This window comes from Vulpes lagopus, chromosome 16 (assembly GCF_018345385.1).
Source record: "Vulpes lagopus strain Blue_001 chromosome 16, ASM1834538v1, whole genome shotgun sequence".
Lineage (NCBI taxonomy): Eukaryota > Metazoa > Chordata > Mammalia > Carnivora > Canidae > Vulpes > Vulpes lagopus.
Genome location: NC_054839.1, coordinates 56,755,840 through 56,781,018, shown reverse-complemented (window position 1 = coordinate 56,781,018; position 25,179 = coordinate 56,755,840). Strand labels below are relative to the sequence as shown.

Sequence of the window (25,179 nt, the reverse complement as noted above, 5' to 3'; positions counted from 1 at the left end):
TTATGTTACTGTTGAAAAATATAGATGATTTAAACAGAAATAAAATACACACAATGCAATAATACTCTTACTTTCAGTGTTTATTTTTTATGCATATTATGTGTAATGTGAAATCCATATATATATACCTATTTTTTATACAGAACTGGTATAACTTTCGCCTGATTTTTTGTTCTTTTAAATGACGGAGTAGTCTTAGAGTTTATGAATGTAGAATTTGTTGCGGTGATAATTATAAACAGTGCTGGGTGAACAACTTTATAAATGAATTTTGATGCATTTCCTTAACTACTGTGAAAATCTTCTTTACAAAATGTTATTCGACTATTTAAGAGTCCCTGTCCCTTTGCCCTTAACCCACATGCAATTTGCTCAACTCTTAACAGGAAGACATATCTTGTTTTGCATTTGGCCAAGGGGCTTAGGGGTTAGATAATTTCCAGTCCAAAGGTCAGGAGAAATTCCATCTCTTTTGTACCCAAATATCAACATTCCTATTAAAGGATGTTATGTAACACACTGGCTAATTTTCCTAGTTTTATAGATTAGGAAAGACCAAGAAGGTCAAGTGATTTTCTCCAGATGAAACAGACCATCATCAACTTTGAAGTTAAAAGTCTAGGTTTCCTAATTCCACATTCATTGTCCTTTCCATATCCCAAAAGGCTGTCAAGGGATCGGTGCAAGTTTCTCACTTAAGCCTCTTTCTAGGATTGGGGTTCATTTAACCCATACTCAAATAATGGATCTCTAGATGAGCATTCACTAGCCCCACATTAATTGCCGTCTATGTAGCTGCTAGGATTACTTTGAGCACAATGACAAGAAGCAAATCAGCTAATCAGAAGAGAATGGGAAACATTTAATGGCTAAAAAAGTTGCTAGCTGCTTTCAAAAGGGAAATTGATCTCTTTCTAAATTATAAACTATTTTCTGGGCTCATAACCTCAGACTCTCGGCCTTACCCAGGTGGAAGAGTAGTAATCAAATTAAAGGCAATGCTGAAAATTCTAAGGAACTTAAGTTGTTGAATTTCAGAAGGGATTTCTTTGATAGGATTATTTCTCAGCAATAGTATTTGTAAATTTTTAAGACAAAATACCTGAGGAGCAGAAAAGAGAAACAAACATGAGTAGAACGATAAAGGTGCACATCTCTACGTGGTGCACTTTATAAACCCTTTGGACCAATGTAAGAGAATCAGCAAAGGAACATCCAGTGGCTGCATCATCTATCTCATTTTTAACTCCTTTCCAGGTTATCATAAGGGTCTATTTTTTTATTATAATTATTACTAATAAGAAATTAGTGCAATATACACAATGATAAAAATGGACTCACTTCTGTGGGGAAGTGACTGAGGTCATTAAAGGATAAGTTAAGATATATCAGCTGGGAAGCCAAAGGCGTTAAGTCCGGACAGTTCATGAGAAAAAAGCCCTAAGAGAAAGTGACAGGAGAGAAGAGGTTAACTATTAACTAGTTAGAAGAGGTAAATAATAACTATTAACAATGCACAAAATATTTTATACGGAAGTAAAAAAAAAAAAAAAGAAATGAGCGCATAATCTGAGTGACAGTGTTTGACACTATATACTAGCAAGCCTCTACTCACCTTCCATTCATTCACCAAAGTCTGTCATAATAAACAATTCCTTAAATATGCAAAAGATAGAAACAAAATAGAAACACTGCTAAGTACTCGTGTATGTAAAAGTACGGCGCTATACGTGTGACACGAATTATTTTGAATTAACCACAAGCAAACATTTATGGAGCATCCTCTACATGCTGAAGTGTAAGTAAATATATTTTATTTTTAATTATCTCTCTTATTTTTGTTCATGTTTCTACTTCTGTTATCTTTCTATTAATCTAATGTCTATCTTTCTTGCTTAAATATGCCAATTCTGATTGAGGAAAACTGTGCCTGGCTAGGAACTGAACGTTTATGCTCCCCACAAATTCCTATGTGAAAGCCCCAATCCCCAATATGATGGCATTTAGAGGTGAGGCCTTTGTGAGGTAATTAGGGTTAGATGACACCTTAAGGGTGGAGCCCTTATAATGGGATTAGTGCCCTTATAAGAAGAGGAGGGGACCAGAACTCTCTCTCTCTCCCTCTCTCCTTCCCCCCCACCCCACCCCCAACCAGGTGAGGATGCAGGAAGAAGGCAGCTCTGAGCAAGAGACCTCTAACCAGGAAATAAATCAGCTGACACCTCAGTGTTGGACTCCCCGGCCACCAGAACTGTGAGAAATTAGCATTTGTTGTTTAAGTCACTTAGTCTATGGTATTTTGTCATAGCAGCTGGAACCGATTAAGACATGTCTGGTGCCCCCAGCATCTTTAATGCCCCAGGAAAATTGAAACACTGATTTCTTAAAGGTCACAGAGTCATTAATGGTCAACTGAAGGGGCCAAAGAACCCCATTGTTGGAGGATCAGACCTCAGCTTGTAGAGAAGCGCGATGTTGCTGCAGGTGCATTGGGCTATACCACGTACCATGTAAGAACGAAAAGCTCGTAGCTAAAGGACCTTGAGGCTGGCAGTACTGGTTTCAAGACTGACCTTTTATTAAAGTATTACTATTTGTAAATGTCTATATAGACAAAGTAGGTATTCTTTTTTTTTTCCTGTCATTAAACATTTTTCTCTGCAGAGCTAGCACCGCACTTACGTAGTAGAAATGTTGTCTGTCGTAATCTCTAATCCTTCCACTTACTGTGTTCAGACAACCAGCGCCTTTACATTTCCTTCTGCCTGGAAAGTCCTTCTTCATCTGGTCCCGTGAACTATATGGTCTCTCATCCTGGCCTGCGGAGAGTCAGCTATCTGCTCCCAGGTGCTCTGACCAGAGAGGCCTTCCCTAACCAACCTTTAATAAATAGCAACCTCTCAAACCAGTGCTCCATCAATGATTCCCTGCCCCTGTCCGTTGTTTCATTTTTCTTCATAACGCTTGTCCTTACAGGACAGACTACGGACACATACATGCATGACCTCACCCTTGCTAGAGTACAACAAGCTCCGTGAAATAGAGACTCTCTTCTGTTTTGCGCACTGATACATAGTGAGATAGCTTACCACTGGGACATGGTGGGTTCTTAATAAATATTGGCTGAGTGAATGCCCAGAACCTTCATGTTGCTTCATGGAATCCCAGGGACCTTCACTATAGGGCCAGCCCGCCGTAGGTACCCTGGATCTCTATTTTATCATCCCACTATAAGACCTGTTTGCTGTGATTATCGTGGAAAAGATGTGAAGAACTGAGCACTAAGAATGTGGAGACTTCCCCCATCTCTTGAGCCGCTCTAGTAGCAACCTTTAACTACTCATGTCCTGGTCTGTATCAATCAGTCCACTTGTCCTGTGCAAGTTTTTGTTCATATAGAATTTACTTCTTTTATATAAGGTCCCCAAACTAGATCAGGAATTATGACTTTTGATTCTTTTATATCACCCCCCACCCCGCCCCCAGAGCTCAGGATTCTACTCTGTAGTCAAATATCTTTGAAAATAATATTAATGGCTGTGGAAATAAATTTTTTCTTCATTAGCTCCGCTCAACTCTTTAAGAGCTACATTCTTTCTCCATTTAAAGCAAGTAGATTAGTGGGGAGGCTGAGTAGCTCAGTCAGTTAAGCATCTGCCTTCAGCTCAGGTCATGATCCCAAGGTCCTGGGATCAAGCCCTGGGATCAAGCCCTGCATCCAGCTCCCAAGCAGAGAGCTTGCTTCTCCCTCTCCCTGTGCTGTTCCTCTGTTGTGCGCTCTCTCTATATCTCTCTCTGTCTCTCAAATAAATGAAATCTTTATTTAAAAAAAAAAGCAAGGATTAGCAAACTACACTCTGCCACCTGTTGTTCTAAATAAATTTTTACCGGAACACAGCCATCTTCATAAGTTTAAGTATTGTACATAGCTGCTTTTGCACTACACAACAGAGCTCCCCCTGCATAGAGCACCCCAGGACACCCCAGTCTGTGCCCCATCTCAGTTCCAGCCACCCTACCAGGGTGACGTTATGCTGCGCATGCTAGGGGCACTTGGCTTGCACCCACTTCAGCTTCAGCTGTCCTGTCGGGGTATCCTCTGCACAAAGAATCCCCAGCCCGTGGCATACTTCACTCCAGCCATCCCACTGGAACAGCCCCAGCTCAGAGTGCTCTGGGATCCCCAGCCCATACCAGCCACAGCACATGACCGGAAATGTCAAAAGGACACAGAAACCAACTTGAATGGGCTTTTACTAACGAGATCTGGGACAACTTGAGAATAAAAATAATGGCCCACCACACGAAACAATGATGTAAGTTAATAAATAAATCAAACATCTGATGAGAAATAGGGTTGCTTGCATAGTTTTTACGTATTAAGTACAAAGGGGAAAAGAGCAACAGGGGAGAAGCTCTGAAGGTACCACTTTATACAAGTAATCTGAGTAAACCCTGTTAGTAATGGGTTCAACTGAAATCATGTACCATGTGATAAGACAGGATGAAAAAAAAAGCTTTTGAATATTAATGCCAAAGGTGAGTGACCTGTATCTAATCAGAAAATCTAAGACAAACCCACAATAATGCACATTTTGCAGAATAACTTGCCTGTAATTTTTTTTTAAGTTTCAAAGTCATGAAAGTCAAAGAAAGCCTACCAGCTAGGACGAAAACTGAAGCAATTGTATTCAACATGTGACCCTAAATTGGATCCCTCTGTTATGAAGAACATTATGGGCGAAACTGGCAAACGTCAGATGGGATCTCTTGGTTGAGTAATGAATCAATATTAATTTCCCGATTTCGAAGGTTGTCCCGTGGTTATGTAGGAGAATGTTCTTGCTTGCAGGGAATACGTCCTAAAGTATTCGCGGGGTAATGAAGCGTATCTGCAAGTTTACTTTGTACTTTTCTTGTAACGTCTCTGTAACTTCCAAATCATTTCAAAATTAAAATATTCAAAGATAGGACACTTCAAAAACCGTGGGGGAGTACAGTCATGATTGCAAGAAAATTTAGAGCCTTAAATACAAAAACAAGAAAAGGAAAGGCTGAAAGTCACTGATGTCCAGTGAAGTTAGGCAAAGGATAGCAAATGAATGCCTCCAAAAGAAGAAAGATATTAACAATAAATAAGAGCAAAAAATTAATAAAATGAAAAACAGAATGTCAAAAAGCTGGTCCTCTGAAAAAACAAATAAAGGAATATAATCAGAGTTTGTTTTTTTTTTAATTGACCTCCCCTGAGTTCTTAATTTTAGTCATTCTACAGAGAATTTTAGTCATCACACCACAGTGGAATCTGACCGTGGTTTCAGTTTGTCATTCTTGATGATGACAAGAACCTTCTCAGGTTCTGAATGGCTGTTAGCATAACCGCCTTTGCAAAGGATTTGTTGAAGTCTTCTGTCCACTTTTTTTTTTTTTAATGCAAATGGCAAAACTCTAGATGGCCTCGATGACTTTGTCCCTGGTGATAGTCCTATGTCAGATTTTAAACTTTTGACTTTGTTCCCAGCAACCTGCTGAATTTACTTATTGGTAGGGTTTCTTTTCTTGACCTTCCTTAAGCTTTTCTACAGAAGCAATCATGTTGCATGCCAAGGAAGATAGTTTTACTTCCTCCTTTCCGATCTTCCTTATCTTACAGAAGTGGCTAGAACCATCATTACAATGTGGAATAAAATCGAAGGAAAAAATTTTCTTGCCTTGCTCCTAATCTTGGGGATTAGCGCCCCTTTCTTTATCAACCCTTACTGATTCTATTTGGTATTGGTTGCAGAGTTTTCATAGATAGACTTTATTTAATTATGAAAGGTTTCTCTAATCCTAGTCTATTTAGAGGTATATTTAGGGATTTTTTCCCATCTTTTATTTTTCCAAAGATTTTATTTATTTATTGGACAGAGAGAGTGAGCGACAGAGAAAGAACATGAGCTGGCGGGAGGGTCAGGCGGAGAGCTGGAAGCCGAGTCCCCATCCCAGGACCCCAGGATCAGGACCTGAGCCCAGTGAAAACCCTTAACCCATTTAGCCCCGCCCCCCCGCCCGTGCCTCTTTCTTTCATGTTAAATGTGTGTTGAATGTGATCAGGTTTTTGCATTTATTGCGATGATATTACTGAGAATAACATTGATTTTCAAATATGAAAACAACTTTCAATTTCTTGTGAAAACTCCATGTAGTCATGACATGGTATCCTTCGTTTTTAATTTTCGATATTGCTGAATTTGATTTGGAAGTTTTACACTGACGTGTATGAAAAATAGTGGCCTGTAATTTTCCTTTCTTATAATATCCTTGTCTGGTTTTGGTGAGGGAGTTATATGGGCATCATAAAATGAGTTCATGTAAACTGGTGTTATTTCTTCCTTCAATGTTTGATAGACCCGCCGGGGAAGTCCTATGTGCCTGGAGCTTTCTTTGTGTGAAGGCTCTTAATTAAAATTTTAATTAGATGTTGTTACAGGCACAAAACTATACTGGCGTTCTATTTCTTGTTGTGCCTGTTTTGGCAAGTTATGTTTTCCAAGGAATGTTTCCATTTCATCACAGCCGTGGCCCTTACTGGAAAAAGGTTGTCCTTAGTGTTTTGTTACCTTTTATTTTAATGTCTGGGAGACATGTGGTGATTTCTCCTTTTTTATTTTGAATGCAGCACTTAGAGCTTTCTTTCTTTTTTTCCTTAACCAATCACATTATGGATTTAGAAATTTCATTGATCCTTTTAAAGAACCAAAGTCTTGTCAAATGCCTTTTCTGCATCAATTAAGATAATTAGGTTTTCCCCCTCTATGCATTAATGTATATTGACTGATTTTCTGATGTTGAACCATCCTTTTATTTCAAAAACAAATGTCACTACGTTATTATGTATAATCCTTTTAATTTTTCAGACTCCATTAGTTAGTATTTCGCCGAGGATTTTTATCTATATTCATAAGGGGTGTTGGTCTGTGGTTTTCTTGTGGTGTCCTTTGTTCCTCTGGCACCCAGGTTACATTGACAGCATAGAATGTGTTAGAGATTGTGATATTATAATTTAAAAAAATATGTATTTGGTCACTCAGGTGACCAAAATATATCTCTCATATGTATTTGGGCTTCATTCAAAGTTCCTAGCCCACAGGTACCCCAAATTCTTTTTTAATTAATTAATTAATTAATTTTATTTTATGTTTTTATTGGAGCTCAATTTGCCAACATATAGCATAACACCCAGTGCTCATCCCGCCAAGTGTCCCCCTCAGTGCCCATCACCCAGTTACCCCAACACCCCCCTCCCGCCCACTTCCCCTTCCACTACCCCTTGTTCGTTTCCCAGAGTTAGGTGTCTCTCATGTTTTGTCACCCTCACGGATATTTTCACTCCTTCCCTTTATTCCCTTTCACTAATTTTTATATTCCCCAAATGAATGAGACCATATAATGTTTGTCCTTTACCGATTGACTTATTTCACTCAGCACAATACCCTCCAGGTCCCTCCACATCGAAGCAAATAGTGGGTACCCCAAATTCTTGAAATTTCTGGAATCATGAGAGCAATGGGAACATCTTTTGTTATATTTGTAAATCCCTTGTCCTCAGTTCCTGAAATCACTTCAGAACTGTAAAGGTGAAATGCAGGTCTTGTTATTCACACCATGCTTCTTTCTACTACAACTGGGTTTATGGTAATGAGGTGACTTTTGGAAAGCACTGAAGGATGGAGGCTAGTTTCCAAGGGAACCAACCATATGATTAGAGGGTTGGCACTTTCTGCCTCACCAACTCCCCTCCTCCAGAGAGGGGAGAGGTGTTGGGAGATTGAGCTCAATCACCAAAGGCCAATGGTTTAAATCAATTATGCCAACTTAATAAAGACCCTGTAAAAACCAAGAGGACGTGATTTGGAGAGTGTCCAGGGACAAATATGTGGAGATTTGGGGAAAGCTGTGCCTGGAAAGGGCATGAAAGCTCCATACCCTTTTCCACACCTTGTCCTATGTATCTCTTTATCAGACTGTTGATTCATATCCTTTAATTCCTTTAATATCCTTTGTAATAAGCCAGTTATTTAGTAAGTAAGTGGAATTCATGAGTTCTGTGAGCCACTCTAGTAAATAAATTGAACCCAGGGAGAGGGGCATGGGAACTTCTAATTTATAGCCAGTTGGTCAGAAGTGCAGGTAACACTCGAGGCTTCTAGTTGGCATTCTGAATTGTTCAGTCTTGTAGGACTGAACATTTTCCCCATGGAATCTGGTGTTATCTCTAGGCAGAATTGAGCTGAATGGTAAGACACTCAGCTGGTGTCTGAGAACCGCTTGGTGGTGTGGGGAAACTATCCCCCCACCGTGGTGGAACTGGGTTCAGAATACTAAAAGAGGTGTTCCCCCTCTTGTCTTCTGGAAGAGTTTGTGAAGTATAGGTGTTCATTTTTCTTTAAAAATAGCAACCACTGCTATTTTTATGGTCTCCATAGTTTTGCCTTTTCCAGAATGCTTTTTTCTTGTTGTTCTTTGATTACTGCCTTCTTGGCAATTAATTATTTTGCAATCTGTCACATTGACTCTCTTCTCATTCTCGTTTATGTACATGTTTAAGATAGTTTCTTAGTAGTCGTTACCATGGAGATTACAGTTGGCATCTCAAATTTATAACAATCTAGTTTGGATTGATGCCAAGTTAACTTCAGTAGCACATAAAGTCTTTGCTCCTATACAACTCTACCCCTGCCCTACTTTATGATGTTTTGTCAAAAATGTCATTTTTGTACATTGTGTATCCCTTAACATAGATTTATAATTATTGTTTTAGGCATTTGTCTCTTAAATCATATAGGAAATAAAAAGAAGTGCTGCAAACCAAAAATAGAATAGTACTGGGCTTTATATATACCTATGTAGTTACCTTTACCAAATTCCTTTTTTCTTTCTAAGGTTTTGAGTTGCTGTCTAATGTCTTTTCATTGCAACCTGAAGAACTCTCTTTGGTATTTCATATAGAGTAGGTGCACTAATAACAAACTCCCTCAGCTTTTGGTTCCTTAAAACATCTTAATTTCTTATTTGTTTTTTGAAAAGTAGTTTTGCTGGATATAGGATTCTTGGTTGAGAGATTGATTTTCTTTCATCACTTTAAAGATGTCATCCCATTACTTTCTGGCTTACATGGTTTCTGATGACAAATTGGCTATTAAGTTTGAGGAACCCTTATGCATGACAAATCATTCCTCTATTGCTATTCTTAAGATTTTTCTCTAGCTTTTGACAATTTGATTGTAATGTGTCTCAGTGTGAATCTCTTTGTGTTTATCCCTCTTGGAATTTTTTTTTTTAAGATTTTATTTATTCATGACAGACAGAGAGAGAGAGGCAGAGATACAGGCAGAGGGAGAAGCAGGCTCCATGCAGGGAGCTCGATGCCATACGCTATCCCAGAACTCCAGGATTAGGCCCTGGGCCGAAGGCAGGTGCTAAAACTGCTGAGCCACCCAGAAATTCCTTCCTTCTTGGAATTTGTCAACTTCTTGGATCTGTAGATTTGTAGCTTTAATCAAATTTGGGGAAGTTTTGGCCATTATTTCTTCAAATATTCCTTCTGTGCTTTTCTTTCTCCTTTTTTTCTAGGACTTCTATTATCTATATTTGGTACACGTGATGGCATCTGACTGGTCTCTTAGCCTTTGTTCATTTTTCTTCCTCCTCCTCCTCTTCTTCTTCTTCTTCTTCTTCTTCTTCTTCTTCTTCTTCTTCTTCTTCTTCTTTCTTCTTCTTCTTTTCCTCTTCTCTTCATCAAACTGATGATTTCAGTTGACCTATCTTCCAGTTCTCTGATTCTTTCTTCTCCTGCTCAAACCTAATATTGAAAACTTCCAATGAGTTTTTGTTTTGGTTATTGTATTTTTCAGCTCTTTTTGGTTCCCTTTTGTAATGTCTATCTCTTTATTGATAAATGTCTACTCACACAATATTCTTCTGGGTTGGTTTTTTTTTTTAGCTATTTCAGAATATTTAAGACAGTGGATTTAAAGGTTTTTTTTTCTAGTAAGTCCAATGTCTGTGCTTCCTCAGAGTCAGTTTCTATTAATTTCTGCTGTGATTGGGCCATATTTCTTGTTTCTTCACATGTGCCATATTTTTTACTGAAAACTGAACACTTTGAATATTATTATGTGGTAACTCCAAAAGCCATAATATCCCCCTCTCCAGGGTTTATTTTTGTTGCTTGCTGTGGGCTGTAGTTGTTGGTTTAGTGCTTTTTCTAAATCGTTTTTGTTAAGTCTTTACATTTTCACACATTGTCTTTGAAATCTCTGCTCCTGGGACACCTGGGTAGCTCAGCAGTTGGGCATCTGCCTTCGGCTTAGGGCGTGATCCCGGGATCTGGGATCGAGTCCCAGATCGGGCTCCTTGCATGGATCCTGCTTCTCCCTCTGCCTGTGTCTCTGTCTCTCTCTCATTGTCTCCAATGAATAAATAAATAAAATCTTTAAAAAAAAAAAATAGAAAGAAATCTCTGCTCCTTTAGCTTGTGCTTGGTTAGTGTTTTGATGGAGATTTCCTTGTCCAATAGGACTGGAATGAGAAAGAGATATAATATTTCTTCTAATCCCTTCATATTGGCTCTAGTCTATGTGGAGGCACCCTTTCAATATTTAGCCAGAACATTAAAAGGTAATGAAAGCTCGGGGTCTTCTTGGGTCTCTTCTAAGAATGTATCCGGCACTGGCCATGCACATAGCTTTCTAAATTCCCCAATATGTGTAGGCATTTTTGAATGCTCAAGAAACTCTCTTGTAGATTTTCCTATTTTTGCAATTTTTTTTACAAGTTTGAACTTATTTCAAAATAAAAATTAAAATAAAAAAGCATAGATTTTGAGATCAAAGAGTCCTGGCTTCAAACCTAAGCTCTACTACTTGTTTGCTCTATGGTCTTTCATAAGTTACTTTCATTGGGCTTTTTAGTGCTCCTATCTGTAAAATGAAGATTATAATACTTATTTTGCTGAATTATAAATTTTAAGAGTAATGTTTGCTTTGCACATAGTGGGTGCTTAATATATGGTAACTATTATCATTCCTATTCAACAGACCTGTGTTCGGTGAAAAGTCAGTCTATTGCTAGATTTGGCATAAGGGCCAAAGATTGCTGTTAACCTTAAAATGTGATAATTCTGAATCCCACTTTTCTTATCATGGTGAATAATGAAAAAACACTCTAATTGCTTTATATCTTAACATTTTAAGAAATTGGAATGAAGGAAAACTATGACATAGGTTTAGAGATAAATCTGAATGTGTTTCTGGAAAATCTCCATTGCAACAGGAAAGATCCCTTCAATCACAGGGAAAGTAACCTAAGTTAAGAAACCTAAAGCAAAAATAATTGATAATACAAAAAGAAGTTCCCATTTAAAAAAATCTAGCATACCTTAAGTTTAAGTGCATTTCTTCCATATATTTGACAGTTTACTATGGCAAAGTTGGTCATGGTTATTATAGTTTCATATCGTGTTACGTTAACAGTCTTAAGACCTCCACCATGTATAACATGTGCCTGTGAGTCTTCCTGGTTTTTAGATTTAATGATACCTAAATAAAATAAGAAAATATGAGACTTAAATGTTAGCACTTAGAATGAAAGTTAAAAGGTATTTATGTTATAGTAACAATGAATCATCATAAATAGGTTAGCTGTGTAAATCATCTGGAAGAGATTCCTCATGACCTTCATGCACCCAATCTCAGCTGGTTGCTAAACTGGGTGGTGGTGTGTGTTTTTCTTTTTTTTCAAATATTAGTACAACTGTTGTTCAAGAAGAAAACCATATGCTTATAGATTTCTATTTCTATTGATTTCTATTTCTATTTCTATTGATTCCGTCAATCTCAGTCTTTTTGTGTTATATGCAAAAATATTTTTAAAAATTTTATTAGTAATTTACATAGACAACTTTTTGCTTCATAAAACTAATAATGGACATCATTTAATCATAAGTCAGATAGAGATCACCTCCCAAGGAAGAACCTTACTTTTTCTCCTAAGATCATCTTGATGCATGTTTCCAGTGCCTTATGTAATTCCGCTTTCTTCACTCAGTTTGAAGATCACACAAGAAAAAAATCCAAGCAACTCAGAAGTTAGCCAGGGATCATCTAAATTTACTTTATCATGACCCTTGTGGGGTCCATCACCTTCTATAAAAAATGACCTATCCAAGGATACACTGAAGTGCAGCAGAAAAATATTTTGAAATTTTGTAAAAAATTTTATATTCACAGCCATTCTTGCTGCATTATTTGCAGCAACATATTTTACAATCTCAGTAATTCTTATACTGCCACTGCTTCAACGAAAGGAAATAATGCATCCTAGGCCAGAGAAAACAATGTTCAATTTCTAGCTTCTAAAATAGGCCTGTGTGCCCATTAAAGATCAATTGATGTGAAAGTTAAGTGCAGCAGTAAGATATGTGATATGATATAGAGAGCCCTAGTTTTGGGAGAGAGAGTAGAGCAAAAAGGAGTATGAATTAAGACCTAAGTCTGTGGCCTGCTCCCAGCTCACTTATCCTTATGGATTAAGCCCAAGCAGTTGGATTTTGAATGAAAATGAAGTAAGTGGAGGTAGAGAGGTAAGTACAAATTCCTCTTCCTCTCTAAAGGGTGAAGACCCTTAAACTCACCTGAAACTTTTCAAAGATGGAACCACCAGAGTGGAACAAACTCGATAAATCAGAAATGGCAGCATGACTTGTTTCAGCTTATGATGTGACCCAGAAGTTAATTTATGTCACAGACAATAATACAGAACTAATGGGAGGATAGTGGGCTCAGAGAGTCCTATGGTTGCCATAGTTATCAAAACTGTACTGTATATTTGAAATCTTAAAAGTTCTCATAACAAGAAAAAATGGTAACTGTGTGTGGTGATAGATATTAATCTATTGCAGCAATCATTTCACAATAAGTAAAACTGGAAAAAAAGAGAGGGTTCTGTAGTTGGAGTGTTCTATGTTTAATCTTTAATTGAATTATTATTTGTTATAATATTTTTCTGTTTTAGAGTTTTATCTGGCTCCTGTTTTTAAAAACAAAAATTCTAGTTCTCTGGTGAAATTCTCTAACTTATTCTTTATTTTCTTAAATGAAATAGTCACAATTATTTTAAAATCTTTGTCAAAAACTTCAGGAAATGATTCTATGGGTCTGTGTCCACTGTCTGTTCCTTTATACTGATTTTTTGTACTGTTTTTAGGATGCCCCAGGATTTCTTAAATTTAATGCTGGACATTGTGGATGAAAATTTTAAAGGATTTGGATAACGCTATGTCTCTCCAACAAGGGTTAAATTTTCATTGATTAGGCAAAAAGTATCACTTTGATTCACTAAGGATTGGTTTTGAGCTTTGTTAGGGATAATCTATTTTAGTTTTGTGCTTTTTTTCTAAAACATCATCCTTATTTCTAAGACATGCTTCCTCTGGATCTTCAACTAAAAACCCAGTGTGTTTACAAGGTCTCTAATTCTGGCAGAGATGTAATTCCATGTAATTCCAGTAACTGTCTTCCAGGCAACTATGAAATTATACGTTCACTTCCTTAGTATCTCAGCTGATGTTTTCTGCTGCTTCTTAGAGTATTATCCTGCACATGCAGGGCTTAGAAATCAGCAGATATGCATGCAGATTTTTGGATTCACCTCTCTCCTCTCTGAGATTTTGCGTCTCAAAACCCCGTTATATGGACAGCTCTGAGTCTGACGGCTATCTCCTCAACTCGGTAATACTACCACTTCCTACTTGTGCTCTGTTTTCTAACACCACAAATGACCTCAGGCAAAAGCCAAGGTAAATGTAGAGTTAACTCATGAGAGCTTCCATATTTCAAAGACTGTAGCCACTCAAGTCAGGCCTACAATAGTTACTCTCCAATACCTTCAATAGCTATTTTATATGCTCTGGGCAGCTTAAATTGTTGATTTTGGTGGGAGGCTTTGTCCTCCCTCCAATACAAGCTACTCAATCATAGACAGACCGAAAGTCTTGAAGTTATTTTAAAATCTGTATCTGATTATTGTAACACCTGGATCTCCTGTAGGTATGATTTTACTGCTTAGTTTTCTGCTAGTTTTCATTCATTTTGTCTCTCTTTTTGTCTGCCACACGATTGTGAATTGTTTACTACATACTGTATTGGTGAAATTATTTGTAGAAATAATGTGAGTCTAGGATGACACAGTTTTCTTTAAAGATGACTTTTCATTTTTTTCCCCTGGTAACTAAAGTCAAAGCACTTAACAGTGTCTGGCACATGGAAATAATAACTTTCATTATTTCATGTTTATCTGCCCCACCCAGATTAAGAATACTTCAGCTTTTATGTTCCCAACATCAGTACAAAGTTTGGTTTATAGTCAATGTTTTTTTTTAATATTTATTTATTCATGATAGACACAGAGAGAGACAGAGACACAGGAGGAGGGAGAAGCAGGCTCCACGCCAGGAGCCCGACATGGGACTCGATCCTGGGACCCCAGGATCGCGCCCCGGGCCAAAGGCAGGCACTAAACCGCTGAGCCACCCAGGGATCCCCTATAGTCAATGTTTAAAAAAATATTTGCTGAGTTAATTTGCTTAAAGAGCTGAAAATAAGTGAGACACATATGTGAATCACGCATGCATACAGCCAACACACAAAATCACGAATATTTTTATAGAGAGATAAACTTATATACAGTTTTTGAAGTATGATATAGCATTTACCTTCAGAAAGGCTTGGCGTGATTTGCCTTGGAGCACTTTCTAGATTTTCAGACTCTGTTACTTGAGTTTCTAGAAAAAAAAAGAAAAAAACGAAACCTCTTTTGGATACTTGTGGAAATTCATATTGCAGGTGCTTATGATTTCATTGTAATTATTCATCTTTTAATTAATTTGTATTATTCACGGAAATGTGTCCATGAAGACATCCAACAGCACTGGCATTCTGCTTCTAGAGTTCACCTAGATTACCTTCTGAATGACCATTCATTCTCACTGCTCTTTTATATTGACTTTTCTGATCCTTTGAACCTGCTCATCTGTTTCCCACTACCACCATCTGCGTAGAGCACCCAACTTGACCTTGGGAGACTTGAAAGGTCAGTACTTCTGTTATTGCACTGTGGCTCATATATTGGATATGTAGACAAAAAGTGATCCCAACATCCCAACCTGCAAACCCAAGGGATAACCACCCTTTGCTGTGTGCCTTCTCTCCCTTTTGCTCTACTTCACCCCGTTATTAGAAACCATGTTCAGAATGGACTTACCTAACAAAGACTGTCTGTGAGGTTTTCTTGGCAATACTGGTGATGGTATGGAGATGAGACCTGGAAAATGAGTAATACTTAGTATCACAGCAGTTTTTTCTTTAAACCGTGGAGACCACCATCTTTCAGCTTTAACACGCGTAAGTTCTGGTACAGGGCTTGGCACTGTTGCACGTGGACCTACCAGTTTTTGCTTAAAAGTATAGGTTTTATCCTTTGATGATAGTAGATACTCAGAGCCAACTTTCTTGTGTTTGGGAGTAATAGCTTGAGAAGTGGTGCTTGAAGGTCCGGAGAGAATCAGAATGTCTTTGAACATGTCACCAAAATAAATATTTGTAATTTTTGATGCCGCTTCTTTTGATTTTCTTGAAATTTTCATTTGGCTTGTTTCTTTCCCAAAAATTCGACTTGAGGCTGAATGAGAGCTTGGAAAGAATATGGAACCAGTAGCAGTCTCTGGAATGTGCCAGGAGGCACTCTTATTGGATTTCCTGGATATTGAAATAGTAGTCACTCTTTCTGGTATATAATGATCGAGAAAGAGATTTTGGATGTTGACAAGGGCTTGTGATTGATCTCCTGAAACAGCATCAGGAAAACTAGTTTTCCTTCTTCGAATTAAAGTGGTTTCATCATGAGTGAACTTTACATGTTTTGCCTCAGTTTTACCAGTCTTGGCTAAACAAGAAAAAAAATTTTTTTTGAAAAAGCACAATTAGTTCATATTTATCAAGGCATCGGGAACAAAACTATTAATGTCTTAGCATCCATAGCTTTTCTGTATTTACTCATCCTCTTTCACCTTCTAAAAATTTCTGTATATGGCTGTTCAGCTATCAGGACTTCTGTTTAGCTGACTGCGGTAAAGTATGAGTGATCAGTTGGAGAATTGGAAAGACTAGATTGTATTAAAAGATTTAGAAAGGGTAGGGAGCAACTCTTGGATGAAGAGAATTGATAGAAGAGTAGGCTAGTAAGGGAGTTTTCTGAGCAGTTGCTACTAAACTGGATATACAGAAGCGCCAAAAGGCTCTGGATGAAGTTTTGTTATTCATCATTTATCATTATCTCTTCCTCATTTGAAACTTTTTTCGGCAAAGACTTACATTTCTTCTCAGTGCCAAATGTCAGACCAATGTCTGAACATGGTAACATCCTGATACTGGCTGCAAGGTACTAAAGTTCAGTTGGGTTGCAATGATAAATTGTCTATTCTCTCTTAGGTCTGAAAAATGCTCTGTGCCTGCATCTTAGATACCTCACTACACCATATATGCTCTCTCTTTCCCCTGTGAGTGAATGTTACGTGACTTTTTCCCCATTGTCTCAGTTGAGTACAATAAATGATGAGGACCTCTACATTCTAAGGGAGGGATAACAGCCTCATGAAGGCAAGGCTTGCAAAGAGATGGTCAAAGTAAACCTGACTCTCACCCTTCTGAGGTCTACAAATAAGAGATGGCTAGAGACTGGCCTGAGTTCAGAGAGAGGCATTCTCCTGAATAGAGCTGTTGGGAGTGCTCTGTGTTTCCCCAACTTTCCCCTCCCTGTGGTGGGTGCAAGAGGATGATCTTCCCTCCACCTCAAATCATGTCAGGGGAGATCTCAGAGAACCATTCATAGAGAAGAGGAGTGTACGCCACAAGGAGAAAATAATCTCACTACTCCCCTACCCACGTCCCCCACTAATACCTCCAGAGTAGCAAAAAAACAAAAAACAAAAAAACAACAACAACAAAAAAAACTCTTAGGCCCTTCAGTGCAGTGTTTCAGTTGGAGCAAGGCAAGAGAATCCTTGAAACTACTTGATCTGCATCTCCTGGCATTTCAGGGGGTACAGAGACTAATGCCTGGATTCTCACCTTCACTTCACTCTTTCTTTCCCACCCTTAGACCCACCGATAGAGAAACAGAAACTACAGTGTAAGTTGGGAAAAAGAAGTAAAGAACCAAGTGTAAGAACTCATCATCCCCCTGTTCCCTTTGACTCATCTAACAATTAGCAGACCTAGTCTGACCTGGGAGAAGGGGCAGGGCTGGACTGCATGCTAAATAAAAATAACAATTTGGATTGAACTATTTGTTTAATGTCTAAAAATGAAACAAGGCTAATAGCTGAAAGTGATGAGAAAAGCCTTGGAAGAGCAAGATGTGTGCCTTGTGAGTTTGAAGGGCAGTAAGAGGAGAAGGAGAATGTTTGCTTCCTGTTTATATGGAACTAATAAAAACTGACTTGTTCAATAGCATGGTTACACCATTTTCACCTTTTTTTTCTCTCTTCCATATTAAGACAAAATAACACAAGCAAAATCCTCAACAAACTCCAGAACTCCTTCCAACCACCACCATCTCACCATGTTTATCCTTCTCTTCAATGGCAAACTAATTTACACTCAATTTGATGTGTTTCTCCACCCATCTCTGTTCCGTTTGTTGTGTCACTTTAATCTAACTTTTAATTAAATCAATGGACTTTATTTTTAGAACAGTTTCAGATATAAAAAAAAAAAGAACTTGAGCAAGAGTATAGTTCCCGTACATTCCCTCCCCCTGCACACAGTTTTATCTATTATTAACATCTCGCATTAGTGTAGTACATTTATTACAATTGATGAACCAATGTTGAGAATTAAAGTTCATAGTTTACATTAGGGTTCATTCTCTGCGTTGTACAGTTCCACAGATTTTGCCAAATGTGTGATGCCATCCATCCACTAGTACAATAACATAAAAACTGATTTCACTGTCTTAAAATTCCCCTGTGCTTTAGCTATTCAACACTCTTCCTCTCCCTGAACAAACTTCTGGCAACCACTGATTTTTTTTTTTTTACTGCAGTATTGTTTTGCCTTTTGGACACTTGTGAAAATTCATGTTGAGTGTGCTATGATTTCATTATAATTATTCATTTTTTAATGAATGTGTATTATTCATGGAAATGTGCCCATGAAAGCATCCATCTGCATTGGCATTCTGCTTCTAGAGTTCATCTAGATTGCCTTCTGAATGATTAACTAGATAGATAGATAGATAGATAGATAGATAGATAGATAGTCAGGCACCCCTGAGTTTGCTTTTTATCTGCTGTAACAACTTGTCTTTTAATTGGTATCCTTGGACCGTTCATTTTTAATGAATTATGGACATTATTGGCTTAATATCTGACACATTTATAAAGTTTTCTATTCATTCCTATTGTTTTGCTGCTTGTTTTTTTTTTCTTTTTTAAAAATTTCTCTTCCTGGGATGCCTGGGTGGCTCAGCGGTTGAGTGTCTGCCTTTGGCTCAGGTCATGATCCCAGGGTCCTGGGATTGAGTCCCTCATTGGGCTCCCCACAGGGAGCCTGCTTCTCCCTCTGCCTGTGTCTCTGCCTCTCTCTCTGTGTCTCTCATGAATAAATAAATAAAATATTTTTAAAAATATTCCCTTCCTTTTCTTCTTTTTCTGACTCCAGTTGAGCATTTTATGATTCAGTTTCTCTCCTTCAGTTTCTCAGTTTCTCTCTTAGCATATCAATGATACTTCTCTTTAAAAAATTTTAAGTGGTTTCCCTGAAGTTTTCGATCTATATTCAAAATTAATCTAAGTCTACTTTATTTTATTATTTTTTTAAAAATATTTTATTTATTTATTCCTAAGAGAGAGAGAGATAGAGGCAGAGACACAGGCAGAGGGAGAAGCAGGCTCCATGCAGGGAGCCTGACGTGGGACTCGATCCCGGGTCTCCAGGATCAGGCCCTTGGCTGAAGGCAGCGCTAAACTGCTGAGCCACCAGGGCTGCCCAACTTTCTTTTATTTTTAATTGGTATATACTTTATTGGTTGATATTAATACTTTAAATTCCAGCTATCTTGACATGCAAAAAAAAAAAAAAGAAAGAAAACTTAAGTTTGATGTGCTCATTTAGAAAGGATATTTAATTTATAATAAAAACTTTATTCTATTGTCCTTTCAAAGTTTCCTCTCACTTGCTTTTCAAACCATTATGACCTGGAACTTTCTCTCTCTACTACTAAAGCTGTTACGACAAAATAATTATTGATAATCTGGTTGTTAAACCTAACAGATACACATTTTTAGTTATGTTATTTGACATCTTTTTAGCATCTGACCCTTTAATTCACTCTCTTTTCCATGAAATTCACTCTTTCCTTGGCTATCATGAGAACACCATCATTTCTTCATTAATGCCACCTGGCCATTTATCTTTCTCTAGACAAATCCTTCTTTCTCAATTTACCATTTGGTATTCCCAAAGGTTCTAACATTATCCCTCCTCTCACTTTAACTAATTTTCCATATACAATAATAATTCTAAGTCTGGTCTGGAAGCCCTAAGCACCTCAGACTTACTATGTCTATACAAAACTCATCAGTAGTTTAGATAAAGATATATCTGATATCTAGTCACACAGATGTGTACACACACACACACACACTGGAATCTTGGATTTCTCTTGTATTAGCTTCTGCTAGCTGCTGTAACAAATTACCACAAACTTGGTGGCATAACACAACAGAAATGTATTCTCTCACACTTCTGGAGGCCAGAAACCAAAATTGTACCACTGAACCAAAACTCAAGGTGTCAGCAGGGCCATATTTCCTCTGAACTCTCTTGTAGAGAATCCATTCCTTGCCTCATCCAGCTTCTGGTGGCTGCCAGCACTCTATGGCTCGTGGCCACATCACACTTATCTTCAAGGCCAGCATCTTCCAATCTCTCTTTGCTCCACCTTCATATCACCTTTTCTTCTCTCTGTGTAATCTTTCTCTGCCTCTCTCTTATAAGAATGTAAGTGATTGCTTTTTGGGTTCACCTGTGTAATCCAAAATAATCTTTCATCACAAGATCCTTAACTTGATCATATCTGTAACCCCACATGAACATTTTCTTTCTTTCTTTTTATTTTTTATTTTTTGGCTGTATAAGATAACATTAACAGGTTCTAAAGATTAAGACATTGATAATTTCTGTGGGATTGTTTTTCAATCTGCCTATACTTCTGATTCCTCAGCCCTCACGTTTAACATACTCAATTAATCACCTCCAGACTACACTCAAATTATATATGTCAGTTCTAAAGCTTCTAACTCCCTACCTCTTCTCCCCTGCTCCACTCCCCTGTCCTTTTCTACCATGAAAATCAATAAAGAAGTGAGCTGTTGTTCTGATGGACTCGTGTCCCATCTTCATTTGGTTTACGGTGGAGAAAAGGATTGAAAACTCAATAACCTCATGAAGTTCCACTGTTTCAGAGTAGAAAGATAAGACATTGATCGAATGACTTCCAAAAGCCATGTGTCATATTAGTGCTGGAGCTAAGACCAGGATTCAGATCCCTAGACTTCCACTCTAGGGCATTTTTTACTTTCCAGGTTGCTGCAAGTCAGTAAATAATGGCAGGCCACACGAGATGTAGTACAAGCAGTATAACATCTCACAACTACACAATGATTTTATAGTTTATGAAATGCTTTCACACCGGCTATTGCATTTTAAACCTCTTCTCTCATAGTTAAGTGACATTTTTAAAAAACCCAGATTTCCCTTCTAATTTTCACAGCCAGCATTGTAGTTTACATCGCTTTAGCTTCACCCTTGATTTTCTGACACAGCTGGATAACATTTCATCAAGCCATCTGAATCTTCTCAGTAATGATTCAGATATCTTAGTTTGGTGAATAAAAATCTATGTGAATTGGGTCCACTTCACCTAACCTTGCTGGGTAGTAATTCATTAATTTCCAGTGGAAACCTTCAAATACTCTAATTATTACTGACAATCACAAAGCCCAAACTCCCCATTTGTAATTTCGTTTCTTATGTTGGTCACAGTGTGCGGAATACTTTTTCTTAGTAGCCAATCGAAATCATTTCCTTCTTTCAAAGTCTGCCTCAAACCTTATGCAATCCATCTTTCTTGATATAGCCCACACTGCTGTTCTCATTCAAAACACATTTAACACATACCGTGTGCCAGCTGTACACACAGTGCTGACGGTGCAATCACACAGCACAAACCTTACTACCATCAAATATGTCACAGTTTGGTATAGAAACTAGGCAGGTAACCAGTTACACCAGGTATGATGAGTGCTTAGTAGGAGTAAACACGGAATACTATGGGAGCATAAAGGGAAGTACTCTGTGAAGGGAGAAGAGGTGCTTAGGGAAATCCTCCCAATGAAGATACTATCTGTGTCTTCTCAGTTCCAGACTTGCCTAGTTTTTGATGTTTCCCTCATGATTTTTTCTTTTTTCTAATGTATTAAATTTCTCCTTTTCTAATAGACTCTCCTCCGCCATCAAAAACTACACAGGTCTCCTCTATAAAACATATTTCATTCCACCCTTGCTAATTCCTCAAGTCTTAGTTCAAGCCCTACTCCTGCCCCAGTCCTCTCTCACGTCTATGAACTACTACTGTCTGTACCCCTAATTGGATATAAATTCTATGTTGCCTTACACTGTTATTTAAGGATTTTATTTTACGTGTATCTCGTGTTTAGAACTTGATTAAAGGTCTTAAAATGTCCTAAAAGGCAGGCGCCAAGTCATTCAAATCATTAATTCCCCATGGCATCTAGCATCGTATGCACATTATAGATATTTCAGGGTTTAATTTCAGTGTTTGAATATTCATTTTTAGAAACAGTACTTGAGTCATTTTAAGCTAATGAATTCATTCAACAAATATTTTGAACACTTACTGTATACAAAGTACTCTACCAAGAACCTTTGGGAACACAGGATTAATAACAGTCAAGGTCATAGAAGCTCTGAGGTGCCAAAAGGCAGGAGAGCCCCCGTCCCTCTCATCCCTCCTACCCTTTGCCCCAGACAAAGAATTTGTCAGCCCTGTACTCTGTACTCCCAGATAAACTTCAACCAAAAGATGAAGGAAAAAAACTACAACAAAAGAACTGGTAGTGTGCACTAAATCCACATAACTGTCGGCATTACTCTTACAGAACAGGTGGTAAATGTAGAAATACAGAATGCCAAAGAAATGTAGAAAGGATATAACAAAAAGTTGAAAGGGGAAGTGGGGTAGGAAATTGGAGGTGGCATAGGCGTGTTGAATACATCTTTAATAGCCATGAATCAAAGGTAATAATTTAACATTGTAAATCAAGTGACAGGCTAGGCATATTTTAACAGTATAAATATTGATACTAAGATAAGGAAATACATTATAAAATAACAAAGACAAGCAAATAAAATCAGGTGGTTGAGGAGATTGAAAAGGGGAAAGTAGAAATATACTAATTTTATCATTGCTCTAATTAAGGAGTCAATAAATACCACATACGGAAATAAAGGATTAAGGGTAGGATATAAAGTTTTAGTTCTTCAAGTGGAGATTTATTTATCTTCACTTCATAGCACTTATCACAGGGTAATTCTACATTTACTTATATGATTATTTGATCCAACCAGAGGATAACCAAAGAAAAGGATGGATAAGGTCTCTTTTGCCTACTATTACACCCCCGCCCCCCATTCCTACCACTGGGCTCAGAAATATGGTCAATTCTTGTTTTCCGTGACAGTTCTGTTCTATAAAAATCTGTGAGCACTGAAATTATCCAATACTGAGCCATGGCTTCTAGGAAAAATTGGAAACTAATAGGGTTCGTTTCCTCTAAGCCTTTGGTCTCAACAGAATCAGCAACCAATCAATACATAATCTTTTACATGTATTTCTATTTAAAGACACTTTAATATATATCGTTGATTCATTAATACTGAACAAACAGCCAACAGCACTGTAACTCATGCCTGAAGGAAGCTTAACCAACACATATGTTCTCGTCTGTAAGTCACAGCACAGTCTTCTGCTGCTTGGGAACACCAGACAGCCCTTGAGCACTGTTTTAGACAGCAGAAACACCAACGAAAAGCACAAACATTCTAAAAATGCGGCACTGAGAAAAAAGAATGAAGACAGACGGAGCCAAGGGCTGTTGTTTACAGGATGAGAGCTGAAACAAGAAGGCAGCGCACATCCCTCCCTGGCCATCAGCTGGGAATCTGGGTCTTCGCCGCCCAGAACATAAGCACCCACTAATGACCGAGAGTCACCATGTGTAAGACTCTCCTCCTGACAGTCTCATCTATTATAAAAAAGGGAGAAAGAACTCTCTCTAGGGCTCTGAAGTGTTGTTTCTGATCTATCCTTGAGTTAGAAAGACAAAGTCCAGCAAAAGGTACCGCTTTGGGGGTTAGAAATCATTTGAGCAGTTAGGTAAACCTGCACCTATAGGATCCATAGACAATGAGGATCAACTGAACTGTACCTGTAGAACTGAATCGGAGGTTAGCACCCCCAACAAACATTTGTACCATTACCGGTTATTAGTGTGGGTCTTCTTCACGATTGTGATTCTGAACTGTGCAGGTTGAGAAATTCCTATGAAAAATAAGTAAACTTAATAACATATCTGATTAATTACACATACCTGTAGGGACTTTCTTCTTACTTAAAGGCAGTTTAGGGAGTTTGGGAGGTAAAGGTCTTCGAAGTAGTTGTGGGTGGTTTTGCATTGTAATTGCCAGCAAGCGCTCTTTTTCACAGCTATTGGCTAAGTGAGAATTGAAAACGTTTTGAGTGTGTTTGGATTATTGCGGGAAAATCATTAATTTGAATCCAGATTACATCTTAGTGAAAATCGTTCTGTGCTAATACTGTACTGAGTCCAAGCAGAATTCCTATAAAAGAGAGGATAAGGGGAAAAAATTATTCAAAACTTCTAGAAAGAAGCTAGATAAAATTCAGGTTCTTAACACAGAATTTTAAAATACATATACGGTCACCAATCAGGATCATCCTAAAACTTCCCACGTTAGCAAAACGTTCAGTCGGCTACTGTCTCATCATCTAGTAAATACTGATTTCCCGGAAATAACACTCTTTTTTTTTTTCTCTCTCTTCCTTCAAAATGTGATCATTTTACATATTTGGGAAAAGAATTGCTCCCTCCATGATAGCCTCTCGAGACCCACAATATCTAAGTATTCACAAGTACGTTGTTTTCTTTCTGTAATAATGACTTGTTTTAAAGTTCAACCACGACTAGTTGGGTGACACTGTTTAATCAAAAAAATAAGATGGTCTTTAATATAATGAGATTTTCCAGGATCTCTGTTCCAATTAGGACTATTTAGAAATGATGCCAGAAGATGGAACACCTGCCCCCCCCCAAAAAAAAACCATGCTCAGGGCAGCATCAAAGTGCCCGGCACACCGCTATTCGGTGGACAGTCCAGAAGGAAGGCTCTGGCCTTGCAGAGGTGCGTGGGGCCCTTTTATTCCCCCAAAGATAACTTTGCACACAAGCGCTCAAGGTGTGGTCCCTCTTCGTCCACTAGACGCTGGCAATTTTCCTCCCGAAGTGTCGGAGAAGACGGGCTGGACTCCTACACTAGTCCTTAAGGCGATCAGCTGCTTCTCAGAATAACGGGCTTTTTCCTCTTTTCATCGTTTCCTCGGAATTTAGGCAGCGAGGTGAATATAAAGGTCAAGGGAGGTTGCGGGCCTTCCCGCAGGGTGCTGACGGCAGGGTAAGCACCGAGGTTACCCCGGTCCCCTGGCGGGGCGCGGCCAGAGGCCAAGGAGACGGGCCTAGAGCAACCGGCAGCCGGTGATGCTGCGCCGCCCGCGGGCCTGGCCCGCGCTCAGGGGAGGGCGGGGCGGGCGGGGCCGGTGCTCCAGGGGAGACCAGGGGAGGCGGGGCCGGGGGAGGGCGGGGCCGAGCGGGGTGGGCGGGGCCAGGCGGGGCGGGGGGGGACAGGAGCTCAAGGGGAGACCAGGGGAGGCGGGGCCGGGGGAGGGCGGGGCCGAGCGGGGTGGGCGGGGCCAGGCGGG

At 38.6% G+C, this 25,179-nt stretch overlaps 1 protein-coding gene across 1 annotated transcript in view; it reads right to left on the bottom strand.

Moving 5' to 3' along the window:
* Positions 1-23,858, bottom strand: part of LRRC63 (leucine rich repeat containing 63) — a 35,732-nt gene extending 11,874 nt beyond the window's left edge. Inside the window, exons 1-6 of the mRNA XM_041731065.1 lie at positions 23,774-23,858; positions 15,304-15,984; positions 14,756-14,824; positions 11,422-11,582; positions 1,342-1,440; positions 966-1,102 (exon numbers count right to left, since the gene is read on the bottom strand). Coding sequence (XP_041586999.1) covers positions 966-1,102; positions 1,342-1,440; positions 11,422-11,582; positions 14,756-14,824; positions 15,304-15,984; positions 23,774-23,858 — 1,232 coding nt within the window. The remainder of the gene's footprint in view (positions 1-965; positions 1,103-1,341; positions 1,441-11,421; positions 11,583-14,755; positions 14,825-15,303; positions 15,985-23,773) is intronic.
* Positions 23,859-25,179: the final 1,321 nt, after the last annotated feature.